The 14,973-nt window shown below is 41.2% G+C and overlaps 1 protein-coding gene across 2 annotated transcripts in view; it reads right to left on the reverse strand.

The window, feature by feature from the left end:
* The window catches only part of RFFL (ring finger and FYVE like domain containing E3 ubiquitin protein ligase), a 66,557-nt gene extending 51,939 nt beyond the window's left edge, over window positions 1-14,618 (reverse strand). The window contains exon 1 of one of the 2 annotated variants that reach the window (XM_075195039.1): window positions 14,461-14,618. Coding sequence is in view for 1 of the 2 variants with exons in the window: in XM_075195038.1 (XP_075051139.1) it covers window positions 13,564-13,576 (13 nt within the window). In the remaining variant the exon portion in view is untranslated. Of the gene's footprint in view, window positions 1-13,563; window positions 13,669-14,460 lie in introns of those variants that run through there. The other variant, XM_075195038.1, reaches the window with a different exon arrangement.
* Between the last annotated feature and the right edge of the window lie 355 nt (window positions 14,619-14,973).

Here is a 14,973-nt window from a genome sequence, read left to right on the forward strand (position 1 = left end):
TACTTCCATGGGCTGAATTCGCCCATAACAACATGTATCACGAGTCATCTTCAAAAAGTCCATTCTTTGTGGTATACGGTCACCATCCGTTTTTCCCAGAATTTCCTGCCCTCCCTCCCACCCAAGTTCCTGCAGTGGAGAGTGTATGTCAGAGTTTCAAAAATATCTGGTCTCAGGTTAAATCCTGCCTAAAGAAGACATCTGCCAGATACAAGTGTTTTGCGGATAAAAAGAGGCGAGCTATTCCACCACTTAAAATTGGAGACCCCGTATAGCTTTCTACCAAAAATATTCGCTTGAAGGTTCCGTCTATGAAGTTCGCTCCCCGTTTCATTGGTCCATATAGGATCACTCAAGTGATAAATCCGGTGTGCTTCAAACTACTATGACCTAAGAACCTTTGTATCTCCAACGCCTTCCATGTGTCATTACTCAAGCCTCTTATCATCAACCGTTTCTCTGTTCCTCCTTCAGCACCTCGGCCAGTTCAAGTTCATCAAGAGGAAGAGTTTGAAATTACTCATATTTTAGATGCTAAAATTTCGCTAGGAGTTCTTCATTTTCTTGTGCATTGGAAGGGCTTTGGTCCAGAGGAGCGTTCTTGGATCCGCGAAGATGTATTCAACGCTCCAGCTCTTCTAAAAAAAATCTACTCCAAGTATCCGGGCAAACCCGGCTCCAAGTGTTCTGTGCCCACCTTTAAAAGGGGGGGGTACTGTCACTCACCGGACCCTGAGTGCCTCTGCGCTGGTGCGTGGTTCTCTAGCCTTCCTGCCGGCGCCTGTCCTGAACCGCGGCCGTCCGCCATCTTGATGCACTGCGCATGCGCAACACCCAAGAACTCTTATGACCTTTGCTTTTAATCTAATTGGAGGATCAGGCACCTCTCCCTATTTAAGGCACCTGTGCTCATTACCTCTTTGCCTGATCTTGAGTCTCATTTCCTGTGAGTCTCTGAAGGTGTCCCCTATGTCCTGCTAGTGTCTTCAGCTTCCTGCTGATTACCTGTTCTACTCATCGGTGGTTTCCATACCCGCTACCGATTCCTGTATCCTGCTCGTGTCCTCAGCTGGCTTCTGGATTACCTGCTCTGCTCATCAGCAGTTCTCATACCCGCTACTGATTCCTGTATCCTGCTCGTGTCCTCAGCTGGCTTCTGATTACCTGCTCTGCTCACCTGCGGTTCCCATACCGCTACAGCCGCTCAGAGCCCCTGCTGTGCCTGCATATCCTCGTGGACAAGCTTCTCTACTCACCAGCAGTATGCTTACTTGTTATTGACTATCAACTGTTACCTTGCATATCCGCTTAGGACAAGCTTCTCTACTCAGCAGCGGTATCCATACCCGCTATAGACTATTTGTTGTTACGCTGCATATCTGTTTGGAACAAGTTCCTCTGTGCTCTCAGTGTCTTCATACCGTTATTGACTCTTTGCATGCCTCCACTCATCCGCACCTGAACAACTCCTCACTTACTAGCAGTGGTACAACTTGCTATACGCAGACCACTGACTTCCCCGCTACCTACCTGCACAAGTCTTCCCTTCACAGCAGCGGTACAACTTGCTATCCGCAGACCACTGACTCTCCTGTTACCTTCCTACATCTGCTCATGTCCACCCTGGTCTCCGTGGTTCAAACCTGCCTTTCCACTATAGATGCAGGTCGCTGACTCATCTACTAATATAGCTGCAAGTCGCTGACTCATTTACCAGTATAGGTGCAAGTCACTGACTATCATCAATTCCATTGGCATCCTCTCTCCATCTGCTGTTATATACGTTCCACTATTCACCCTGCTGCCAGAGGACCGCTGTGCAAACTCCGCCTCTCTGGTAAGCATAGTCAACTGGTGAAATCCTGGGCAAGACTCCTAGTGCCCGTGACAACCTAGTATTTGTAGTTCAGCAATGACAATCAGCAATGGAGCGCTTCCCTTTGTGTGTTACATATATAACACAGTAGAATTTGACTGCAGAATTACACCAACCCTGACAGCACTAGTATTTGTATTTTTCTGCAATGAGAAATACCAATGGAGCTCTCATGAATGTCACTGTAGACTTTGTTGGATTTGATTTCTCTTTTTCTGCTTTGAAGACTTGTTTTGTTTAGCTGTACATCACTATTCTACCTTATCCAATCCTTCTACCTCTGCTTCATCCCCTATTAGTTTATCTTCTCTAATACCTCGACTTTGGCTTTGTCCATCACTATTCTACCTTCTACGATCCCTTGACTTCCGTTTCTACTTCATAACCATTTCACTCAGGACTAAGTTTTTTGACTAATTGTCAAAAAGCTGATAATTCAGTCATTTGGGTCTGCCCCGTGCGTGAACACACCACTCCACTCAGTGTAGCAAGTCACAAACTCTGCCTGTTTGTTTAGAGAAATAACTCCACCATCAAACATGGATACCTGCTGCAAAGGAGTAAAAGAACCTGGACGACATATTTATAGAAACGTAAACACTATAGTTATTTCATCTATATTATACAGCTCATCAATTCACAGCCTTTGAAATATATTGAATTTAAATAGTGGCTTTACTTTGCTCTTTATACATGTACATTACCACTTTTCTCACATAGTGCTTGATACCCTTCGTGGAAACAAAAAAGTTACATTGGTCCAGTTCCTTTAACAGCCATGGGCTAAGGGTTATAAATGTGGGGGTTGTATTGTTCTAGAATTAGGAGATACAGTATATAGCAAGCTAAATGAGCATACCCTGGATCTTCACACAAAGCTTTTCCCAGAACTCCAGCACAGTTGCACACAATGTCTATGGAAGTGTGTGGCCATAAAGAGCCACATGCACAGAGCTTGCTGCCTCCCATCAGTCTCCCCTCCAAACCAATTTTCATGGTCATATAAGAATGGCAATCAAGCAGCACTCAAGGGTAACTGGCAGTGTTGATTTAAATGAGACTTATCTGATTAATAAATGTACATCACTCTTAGCAACAACGTATGTTATAGCGGACTTTGTTTTACCGCTTTTGCTTGTTTACAGCGTAATGCAAAATAATCAGAGAGCATTTCTGTTACCATGGAAATTTACTTGTACTCCACATATACAGAACTATTTATTCTACATATTTTCTGGCATCTGCAAAGTGGTCCAGCAAGAATAAAAAAATTAATCTGTGGCATCTTCCAGCATTGTGTGGCTATAGCAATCTGAAATTGCTGCAGGTAGAATGCCATTATCATTACTGTACAAAAGTATTTTTGTCTTTCTTCATTAATGAAACTTGGGCAGAATATTTAGTTAAAGAATTGCCATGAACCCTATTAGCCAGTACTACACTGCAACATGCAAATGGGAGATAGCAGGGAAGGTTAGTACATACTTCTTTTTAAATAGCTCCCATGCACCAAATACATACCTCCCAACACTGGCACCCGCTCACCATGGTAATAAGTTTCACAGTTTGTGATTTCAAGGAATATGTTTTAACCAAATTAATTTGAAAGTTTAATGACTTTTAATCAGTGTAAAGAGATACCATGCATTAAATAACATAAATGGTCCTGTCAAAAGTAAATGGATTGGAATAACATGACCAGTTTACCGCGTTGTTGCGGTACCGTATTACTATCAATACTGCACCAGAAACCTAATTGAATATGCCCATTAGAGTGTTCACTCAGCTTTTCATATATCTATCATTTGTTCAAACAGGGCCCCAACATTCCAGGATCTAGACAAGCAGCAACTGAGCTTAAGACACTAGCAGCAACAGGTAGGAGAGAGCAGGACAGTCTGCCAACTCTCCCGATTCTGGTAGGACAGTCCCAATTCTGGGCACTTGTCCCGTTCAATCAGGATTTTGTTCCATGTGCAGGGACAGTTGGGAGGCATGTCCCGCTTCATACTGCTCCATTCATGAAGGTTAAACCACACATACCTAACACTTGTGCACATGTATTTGAATGGAATGGGATGATCAGCCCAGCACTGTATAAAATGATAGCTATGCCCCTTTGCATGCTGCTCATGCCCATTCTGGCAGCTTGGTGCAGAAACCCCCCTCTAGAAATTCTGCCTTTGCCCCTGCAAGTGTTTATAAACATTATATTTGACCTAGGAGGCAATAATTCTATTACAATAGATTTGATATAAACAAAAGCTTTAAGGAAACTTTTGCGCAAGACATTTTATTTAGTCATTTTTTACTTGATATATACAAATTCCATTACAATGAATCAGGATATAGCACTTGGATAATTAAGAATTCCATGTCCTGCAACTTGGCAATTAAATGATAACAGAGAAAGAGGGGTCTTTTGTTTTACAATCTTACACACTGGTTGTGTGGGCATTACCCCAGTATTTAGTACAGGTCCATGAATATGGTTCTGAGCTAATCAAGTAAAGCAAAAGGAGAATACCATTATAGAAAATTTAGAATATGTCATCATACACAAGCAAAGTTTGATATCCCCCTTGTGTGCAAAAGTGCCCCTTTTGAGGCCAAACACCCTCCATCTCTTTCATCCAAATGTTCCTTTTTCTGTGTTATCTACATACATATCCATATCTTCCAAAGTGATATTTTAGCATTTTAAGATACCATATACAATTTATATTTTTAATGCTTGTGGTTTATAATGCACACAGTAAGCTGTATTATCTTGTCCAACAGTCTACTGGGCCGTGTGCATCTTTTTATAATAAAACTAAAAGGGAACTCCAGTAAAAAAACACACAAAAAAAAATAATTAGATAAGGCGGCTTGGTTTTTACTCTATAAAAAAAGCACATGGTCTTATTATTTAGTGATTGCTTTGTTTTCGGTTTCCTTAGATTTTAATCCGGTGGTGGGTTGGGTAAGGAAGAAAAAGAAAATCATGTGTGTATAGATCAAGGAGACAGTTTATTGGTGGTGGTTAGTGCAGTTACAAAATCCAAGTCGATCCTCTATAAAGGCCTTCATTTCACCAAGTCTTGTAAGCATATTGCCCCAATAACCTTCCTTGGAGGTCCCTTGGAGAGAGTGCTAAAAATGTTTTGAATGAAAGTCTGCTATCTTACATTTTTTTAATAGTCATTTACATACGGCAAATTGTTAAACTGGTTTTTGCTGTTAGACATGTTTTTCAGAAATCATTTCTGTCCAAACTAGTCAATTATTCAAAACACCTATTGATGTTAAAAGCAAGACGAATGAGAAAAATAAAATAAGAGAACATCAGGTATAGAGGCTCTAAACTCTTCTTTCACTTCTCATGTTTTATATTGCAAGATATTTTCAGCATTGGGAAGACAATGTTTTTGTATATTGTAGCTGAATAAGCATCCAGCATCACAAGGTAGTGTTGAATATTTCATTACTGCACAGATGGAACGTTTGTAAATGTGTATTACTGATCACCATTGTTTTAAACCAGCTCTTTACACTGTTCCACCTCTCGTTATCCTGCTATCAAACATACTGTAGAATGATTATGAACCGCTTTTAATCTTAATAATTTAAGAGACATTACTCTTATATAAAACCTGGACTTTAGTATGACGTTTTCATATATTACTAAATAAATATATATATATATATATATATATATATATATATATATATATATATATATATATATATATATATATATGTCATATTTCCTAAACAATTGTAAGTTATAAATCCTGAATAAAGAATTACTTACAGACTAGTCAGACTTGTTTGTGAGCATTTTGTGCCAACTCCAAAGGTGGATTATCACAGCTCCAACATTTTAAACTCTTTATAGAAAGAAAAAAGTTTATGGCTATAGTTGAACGAATGAGGAAGTCAGCAAGCTCCAACACTCTGCATTGCCCACATGTTATTACTGAATCATTATGACAGATTCTGTCAATGTAACCGAAATGTGATATGAAACTATAGAATCTATGTAAAGAAATAAGGCAAATTGCTAAATGTTTTTAACAAATTGTACTTTGCAGCAAACTTGTATATCTAGATTTTTACTTTCTTGTGTTAATCTTTAACACCATTAATTTATTTAAAAATACACCAATATGACATTCAGTATTCAGCTAGCTATATATGTATATATCTTAAGTCTATACAAATGTATCCAAGAGTCTGTAATACTCTTTGTAATACTGTAGTTTAAAAATTGCAAGTCACACAAAATGTTTATGGGTGGGTTTGTGAAAGGTTGCAGGTACCAGCATTATACCTAATAATTGCTGGGAATACTACAAATGAACAACACATGTACAGCCACTACACAAGACAATATAGCAACCTGTGCTCAACACATAACAAGTGCAGGTTCCACAGACACCAGCCTATGCTATGCACCAATTATACTGCCCCCTGTACCAACAAAGTTACACACCAACATGAGACCCCATAAAAGAATCAAGTCTGTGTTTGGATTAAACCAGCCCATGTCACAACAAAATTATTACGCAACAGCCTATGCCATAAACAAAACCCAAAACTCTATGATTACACACAAATGATTGGCTGTCTCCTACAGAATAGCCAAACACTATTGCTAATACCATAGACAAAACAACTGTCTCCTATAGGAAAACCTAGTTGTGGTACCATGAACAGTCCACCCAGGATGCAGGAGAAGAGATTTTAGAATCAGGGTCTAGGGCACATTTTTTAACTAGCCAAGGTGATCAGGATTCCTTGTGCACTAATATAAATAGAATACACCGTTATTTTTAATGCAAGGGGCTTAAGTGTGTAAGATTTGTATATTATAACTGGTGTTCTTGGTTCAGATATGTTGGCTCTCTGGAATATGCCCACTCTGTCGAACACATCTACTTATACCCATGCCTTGTTCTTTCTATTCACAACTCCTACAACTTGAACCTTTGTTCACATATGGCCCTACTCTTATGTTAGCCTTCACTCCACCTTTAGTTCTCAAATTGTGTTTGGCTTACTTTTGCTCTTATGCAAAAGTGTACTACTCCCCAAACCCACAGCCATAGATAGCAACCAGTCTTTATACCCACCAACTTTCCATTACTTTATCAGCACTTTTTTCCTGCCCATGACATTTTGTATTGTTTGCGCTTTTTTAACCTGTTGTCATTCATATTGTATAGAAACAGCATCCAAACATTCTGTATAAGAGCATCCACTGTTTTGATATCATAGCAATCAGTCAACCAAAAAATTGTTCTAAAGAAACAAAGCTTGGTTGGATTGGTTCAGATATAATGGAATATATGGGTGGCCATCAATCCCCATCAGTGTATGACTAACGTCATCATCAAACTAGAAAGGAGAAAGGGCAGCTGGCAAACTTCTTATTTGACTCACCCGTTAAATAACCAGATCCTTCAAATTTGCCCACATCATATAAATATGAGAAATGTGGCACATGGAAAGTACCTTAATTTTCCATTAGATTGCTAAAATAAGGACAACTACAGGCAAACCCATAAAAATAATTTAAAAAAAATGTATTATAGGTTCACCTACACAAGACACACATCCCTGAGATGGGACATTCCGATGTAGAAATCAATTTGAAGATTAAAATTATTTTAAAAACCACGTTAATTCTTGGCCTAAAAAGAGGCACTTAATTTTGAAATACTGGTTGAAATTAGAGATGCTCAGGCTCGGTTCCCCGAGAACCAAACACACCCGAACTTAGCAGATCCGAGTACCGAGCCAAGCCAGCTCGGTACTTTTACGAGCTTTCGGAATTGAAAGCGAGGCAAAACGTCATTACGTCGTCGAATCTTGCGAGTTTTGGATCCTATAAGTACCGCCCTCCACGTCTATTGAGCCCCATTTCAGAGGGACACAGAAGGGGTAGCAAAGTCTGTAGAGCAGTTGGGCAGCATCATAAGTAGAATAGAAAGAGGAGGTAGCAGTGTTCTTCAAAGTCTACAGTGACATTCAGGAGAGCTCCACTGCTAATTCTCATTGCTGAAATAGAATTAATAATAGGTCTGTCAGGCTTGGTCTTCTAAACCTGCAGTCCCATAATGTACAGTGTTATATAGGTAACACAAAGAGGAGAGCCCCATTGCTCCATTGCCAATTGTCATTGCTGAAATATAAATACTAGAGCTGGCAGGCGTGCTGTAAATCTGCAGTCACATTGTACTGTGTTCAGGGCCGCCGAGAGGAAGGGGGAGCGGGTACTAATTACCCGGGCATGTCAGGGGGCCCGGGCCCTCGCGCCGACGATTTTTTCAAAACTGGGGGGGGGGGGGGGGGGCTATCTCGGTCGTTGGGGGGGGGAGCAGGGTAATAAAAAAAAAACAAAACCATACTCACGTGATTGCGGCACCGGCGTCCCTCATCTATGCTGCTCTGTGCTCTATTGCTCCAGGCTGACTGAATGCCGGGTATGACATCATCATCTCAAGCCCAGCATTCAGTCAGAAAAAAACGGGGGGGGGGGGGGGGCAGCATGACACAAAGGGGTTAAAGAAAGGAGGGACAATAGCAGTATGACACAGGGGTTAAAAAAAGAGGGACAATAGCAGCATGACACAAAGGGGCTAAAGGAGGGACAATAGCAGTATGACACAAAGGGGTTAAAAAAAGAGGGACAATAGCAGCATGACACAAAGGGGTTAAAGAAAGGAGGGACAATAGCAGTATGACACAGAGGGGTTAAAAAAAGAAGGAACAATAGCAGCATGACACAAAGGGGTTAAAGAAAGGAGGGACAATAGCAGTATGACACAGAGGGGTTAAAAAAAAAGGGACAATAGCAGCATACACAAAGGGGTTTAAAAAAAGAGGGACAATAGCAGTATGACACAGAGGGGTTAAAAAAAGAGGGACAATAGCAGCATGACAGAGGGGTTAAAGAAAATTACAAGCAGCATGGCACAGGGGGTTAAAGAAAGGGGCAAAGGCAGCATGGAGGGCGCAGTGTGATCATAAGGGGGCATAGCGTGGTGATGATAACGGGGCATAGTAATGTGTGTGTAATGGCACGGAGCTTTTGGCAATGTAGTGTGTGTGAGGTAGATGGTGGCTAATTAATGGCTGCCATTTTGTTTGCGGGGTAATGGGAATACTCTTTTAATGTTGGGGCTGGAGGAAGGCCTAATTATTAATAATGGATGTTATTGATTTAACGGTGGGGCTGGCTGTAATTTTCTAAATGTAGCCATTTTTTTTTCCAAATAGGTCCTCCAACATTCCATGATCCACACAAGCCGCAACTAAAGAAATCTGCAGCCACATGTGGTAAAAGGGAGAAGAACAGGTAGGACAGAGAAGCATAGTGTGTGAAATGTTGTCATTCTAGTAGGGACAATGTCAATGTTTGGTGAGTCCAGTGGGCGCAGGCCAAGACTGAACTCTTTGTGTGCACACTGCATTCTTCCTATACTACACAAGGGTGCTAGATGTCCTGAAAGTCAGGAATGCTTGGACAAATGTCACGCTCCGCGGAATTCAGGACCTATTGATTTTATTGTGCTAGCTATGCCCCAACCGCGCATTGCCACACCCCCAATTGTGCGAACATATACATGATTTTTTTTTTTGCTTACTCAACTATGGGGCCCCCATGAATTTGTTGTCCCGGACCCTGAATTCCTCTTGGCAGCCCTGACTGTGTTATATAGGTTACACACAAAGAGGAGAGCTCCTTTGCTAATTTTCATTGCTGAAAAAGAAATAATAGGGCTGGCAGTCAGTCTAAATCTGCAGTTACATTTTACTGTACCATAGCTCACTCAGAAACAGGAGAAGTGGCAGGGTTCAGTGCTGAAACAGAAATTGTAATAGGGCTGTCAGTGTTCTTAAAATTATCCAGTGACATTCTACTGTGCCATAGCTCATACAGAAACAGGAGGGGTGGCAGTGTCCTTGTCAATCTCCAGTCTTCAGCCATGACGATACTAATCTTTCTACCTCATGTGCTAAAGTCTATGTTCAAGTGCATAGTGGTTTTAAGTCAGGGAAACAAAAATGTAAATAAAAAGCTTGTACCTTTGTAAAGAAAAAAACACCTCTCTAATAAAGGTGAAAGTTTACTGTAGAAAAACAAAGTTGCCAACATGCCATTCTACCCAAAATATTACCAAGCATACCAGCATCAGCTAGCTCCCTTCTCTCAGCACCTGCAATCTACACTGTCATCATATTCACCCTCATCAGTCTGTACATTATCCTCAAACAATACTAATTTATCCCCAATGGAATTAACCATCACAGAATTCTGTGTACTTTTATGTAATTGCCTTTATCATGGAATTTGTAGTTCATTTTATGGAAGACCTGTCACAATTTGTGGGCAATTCTTTTAGACCAGACCAAGGGGTAAATGTATCAAGCTGAGAGTTTTCCGGCGGATTTGAAAAACCAGCGGATTTGAAAAACCAATCAGATTCTAGCTACCATTTATTTAGTACATTCTACAAAATGATAGCCAGAATCTAATTGGTTGCTATAGGCAACATTTCCTCTTTTCAAACCCACCGGAAAAATCTCAGCTTGATACATTTGTCAAAATGTTATGCAGACTCATCTACATCACCACTGGGTGTCTTGGGAAAGCTAAGTTTTTTCCTACCAGCAATTTCCAGAGAAACTGAAGGAGGAGACGTCATTGTGTCATGTACCACTTGAGCTGTCATCTTGCTGACCAAGAGCTCACTGCATCTCTTGAGATCTTGGTCAGTTGGAAAGAAAAAGACATAGCTCTTAAACCTAGGATCAAGCACAGTTGCCAAAATGTAATGATGTTGATAACTCTTGGATCCTGGCAAAACTAATAAAGTCTACAAGTCCAACATAATTAGTGGAATTCATCATCATTTATTTATATAGCGCCAACACATTCCATATCGCTTTTTTAATTTCCTCCTTCAATTTCTCTTGCTGCGTTTCAAAAAGTCTAATTAGGAAATCAGTTGACTCAAGTTAACAGTGTCTGCACTCTCATCAGAGGTGACTACTTCGACTGGTTTCAGCACCTTGCACAACACGGAAAGAATTCTCCAATTCGCTGGACTAAAGTACATTCCCCCTAAATTCTATTCTTTTTCGCAGCTGCTGCATTCTCCTACATGCTGTTGAAGAATCCCGAAAATGACCCTCAATATTTTGGGACACAGACAGCATCACCTGCATGTCATTGTCATTTTTTAAAAAGTTCTGTACCACCAAGTTGATTGTGTGAGCAAAAGAGGGAATGTGATGGAATTCCCCCCACTGTAATGCTCTAACAATATTGGTGGCATGATCAGAAATCACATATCCTCAGGAGAGTACAAGCAGGATAAGCCATGTTGCAATGACATCCCTTAGTTTTTCAAACAGGTGGTCAGCGGTATTACCTCTGACCTGCGCCTTGTCTTGTCTCCGATAACCACCTCTCACTCCCGCCTTCAAGACTTCTCCCGTGCTGCTCCCCACAACTCTCAGACTTTCCCACAGCCTTCAAATCTTTAGATGCTCTTTGAAAACACATCTCTTTTTTAGAGGTGACCTTATCCTCGATATTCCTCTTCCCTTTAGAATGTAAGCTCTCTAATGAGCAGGGTCCTCCATATTCTTTGTTTTCATGTCTTTGTTTCATTTTAACTGCCTTCTCTGTTCTTGTTTCACGTATGTCCTGTTTTATGTATGCCCCTGTCTTCCCTACTGTACGGCACTGTGGAGCCTTACAAATCTTCGATAATCATAATAATATGCATCTTAGTGAAGCAGATGATAGACATAGTAGCCTGCCTCTGACAAACGTGACGTACTTGGGTACATGCTGCCGCAGTTCCTGCTGGTGAAGGCGAATCACCAACCCTGTGGGCTGTCACAGTCATATAATCTTTAGTTTGCCCAGTTCCGCTGGTCCACATATCTGTGGTTAAGTGTACAGTGGGTAGAATGGCATTTTGTAGCCCAATAATTAAATTTTTACGATCCTTCTGGTAGAGGTGAGGAATAGCTTTTCTAGTAAATTGGTGTCGTGATGGAATTCGGTAACTGGGACAGAAGACCTCAAGTAACTGTCTAAAACCAGCTGCATTAATAGTTGGATATTGGACGCAGATCTGGTAGTAGCATAGTCGCCATAGTGTCTGTGATCCGCTTTGCATCTGGGTGACAGTTTCATACTTGCTAAGGATTGTTTAACAGTCAATTTTTGTACACTACTAGTAGTCTTCTTCTTGGTCAGCTTCTGGGTTGAAGATCCACCCCCAGCAGCAGCAGCAGTGGGTCCAACGCTCAAGGACTCTTCTGAGGAGTCCTGGATAGGGGAGGAGTCATCTCGCATTAGCAACTTGGATGCAGGACTAACTCCGATCACTTGTGACTATATTGATGATGAAGGTGTTGGGGGTGTAGATTGCAGGTGCTGGGATCTAGCTGAGAGAAAGGAGGTAGCTGATACTGGACTGCTTGTTGTTATTTTTTTTAGCATAAGTTTCTGATTTCCCAAAGAGCTTTCTATGAACTTGCTTCAAATGGCGTAACATGGATGAGGATCCTAGATGGTTAAGGTCCCTACCTCAACTGAGTGTGGCTTTACAAACGCTACAAATGGCTAGACAACTGTTTTCAGGATTTGGGTAAAAATAATTCCACACATAAGAGGTGGATGTTTTGGTCTTCTGCCTAGGAATGACAATGGCCTTCTTATCACTGGCAAGAACTGCTGCAGTCTTTGTTTGATAGTGTATGAAAATAATATTGTGACCTGTGAGGTGGTCAAAATTGACTGCAAATGACTTGAAATTAGTGTTATTGAGGTTAATAATAATGTAGGAACAAAAAAAGAGCAAAAGTATGTGATTTTAACATATTTTAGCAATGTTTCTAAAAAATACAGATCCAAAACCAAAACACACGAGGGTGGTTTTGCCAAAACACGAAGTACATCCAGTTCCAAAACCAAAACTAGAACATAGGGGTCAGTGAACATCTCTAGTTGAAATGTCATTTGAACATCTTTGAACCTTTTTGCTGCTTGCAGAACGTGTAACTAAATATAAAAACTTTTATGTAACTGCATGTTAGTGAGACCATTACTTATATTGGCTTGGTCAAGAATCATTGGTTTAGCCTAGTCTTTATTGCCTTGTTTCAAGAGCAGAAATTAGTTTTTTTGTTTGTTTGTTTTAAATAAAACTGTTCATCAAAATAGTCACTGTGAAACTGAAGTTTCATCAGCAAAATTTGTCTTTCAGTGTTCCTAGTCTTACCCCCCACACCGCAGGATGACGTGACTGCTGCTATCCCACCTCTATCCACTCCATATAAAGTACATGAAGTGTGGGGCAAGCAAAAGCCAAAATCAAAGACTGTATTGCCAGAACTTTGTGCCTTTGTGAAATGGCCTGATCCATGCGAAGTTTTGCAGCATTGTTGTTCTTCTCCTCTAACAAGTCAATAAACCAACCAATCTCAAACTGCAAGACCAGCACACTTGACACATTAGACTTGGGTTAAAATAAAACAACAACACAGGTTAAAATTAATCGAAGCTAGGATTTCTAATACAACTAAAATACTACAGTTAAAAAAATAGTCATGACAATAATATTGGAAGACTGAATAATAAACAGAACATACATGACTCAAGTAATGTATTACCTTACCTTCCAAAAACATCTTATTGAATCGTTCTTATAAGTTTGGGTAATTCTGAAGCTTAGCGTGTTAAATGCATGACTGTTATCCTGCACTCTAAGCTCTAAAATTGACGTTTAGTCATTGTTACCCTCCTGCCCAGTAAACAAACACCTCAGCACCACTCCTCCCCCGATCAATTAGTAACTTCAACTAATGACCCCTCTAATTCTCTTGTCACCAACAACTGCAGACACCACCCCCCAGCATCCACCCTACTGTACCAAGCACCTTCTAATACCGGTACACCATGTCTCCTGTGTGACAGGCTGCCCACTTGGAATGACATTTGAGTGCCAGGTAACAGAGAAGATGGCAGCAGGCGGGTGGCCGCCAGGGTGTACTTTGCCAAGTGTTGGGGGACAGCAGAAAGAACAGAGAAGTGATAGGTACAGAACAGAAGCAGGGGGCTGAATGGTAGGAGGGGAGAGGGGCGACAACGACTAATAAAGAGTTTAGACCTGGAAAGTGCTTCACATACACGCAGAACACTATAGTTCATGATAACTGTTTATTGAGAGACCCCACGTCCACTTTGAATTGTGTTTTGCAGAATGCGAATGTCAACTTTATAATTCGGCTTTGCAATGACACCAGAGTGTTACAGTAGATCTATGTACACCCACTGCATTGGTAGCCACAGACTACAACATGGGTTATCCCACCACTTCCTGACACATACACAGCTCAGGTACTTGCACCCTGATCCCATGAAGAGTAGACGGCAGATAGAGCTAACTGTCCAGCGACTGCTTCCTGTTACAACTTCTTCCTGATACTTTCACTTGTGCCCTATAAAACTTATGTTCCTTGTGCTGTCTCAGGAGGCAGCTGTCACTAGCACGGGTTTAGTGGGAAGTGTGTACCTGTGCAGGTCCCAGAGGTACGGGAGGTCCTCAATCCCCATCCCCGGAGGGTCTCCCAGTCATAGTTCCTGATACGTCCCTAAAAGCTGCATGATCCGACCGTCAGTCAGCAGGAAGAGCCGAGCGGTCTCTGAGGGATCGGGCACAGCGACGCCCTCTACCAAGAGCTACGCCAATGAAAGAAGACAAAACGCACATAGCCACGCCCACAACAGGAAGGCTCAGCTTCCATTTGGTCTCGCTATATAATCACATTGGAGTCCCGCCCACATAGAACACGTGACTTGTTCAGTTGATGATACGTCACCTAGTACTGTCATAAACATTGTGTCCATTACAGCAACGATGGATACAATGGGCAGGGATTTACCCGGTGATTAGTCACCCTGGTGACCGGCAGCAGCTAAGTGCTGTCTCTTTGTCTACATTGTACATGCAGGTACATGTCTCTTCTCGCTGGACACAGCCTTCATCCAATGTGCTAGGTATTATAGGCTGGGAGGAAACTACTCC

This window comes from Mixophyes fleayi, chromosome 2, assembly GCF_038048845.1.
Source record: "Mixophyes fleayi isolate aMixFle1 chromosome 2, aMixFle1.hap1, whole genome shotgun sequence".
Lineage (NCBI taxonomy): Eukaryota > Metazoa > Chordata > Amphibia > Anura > Limnodynastidae > Mixophyes > Mixophyes fleayi.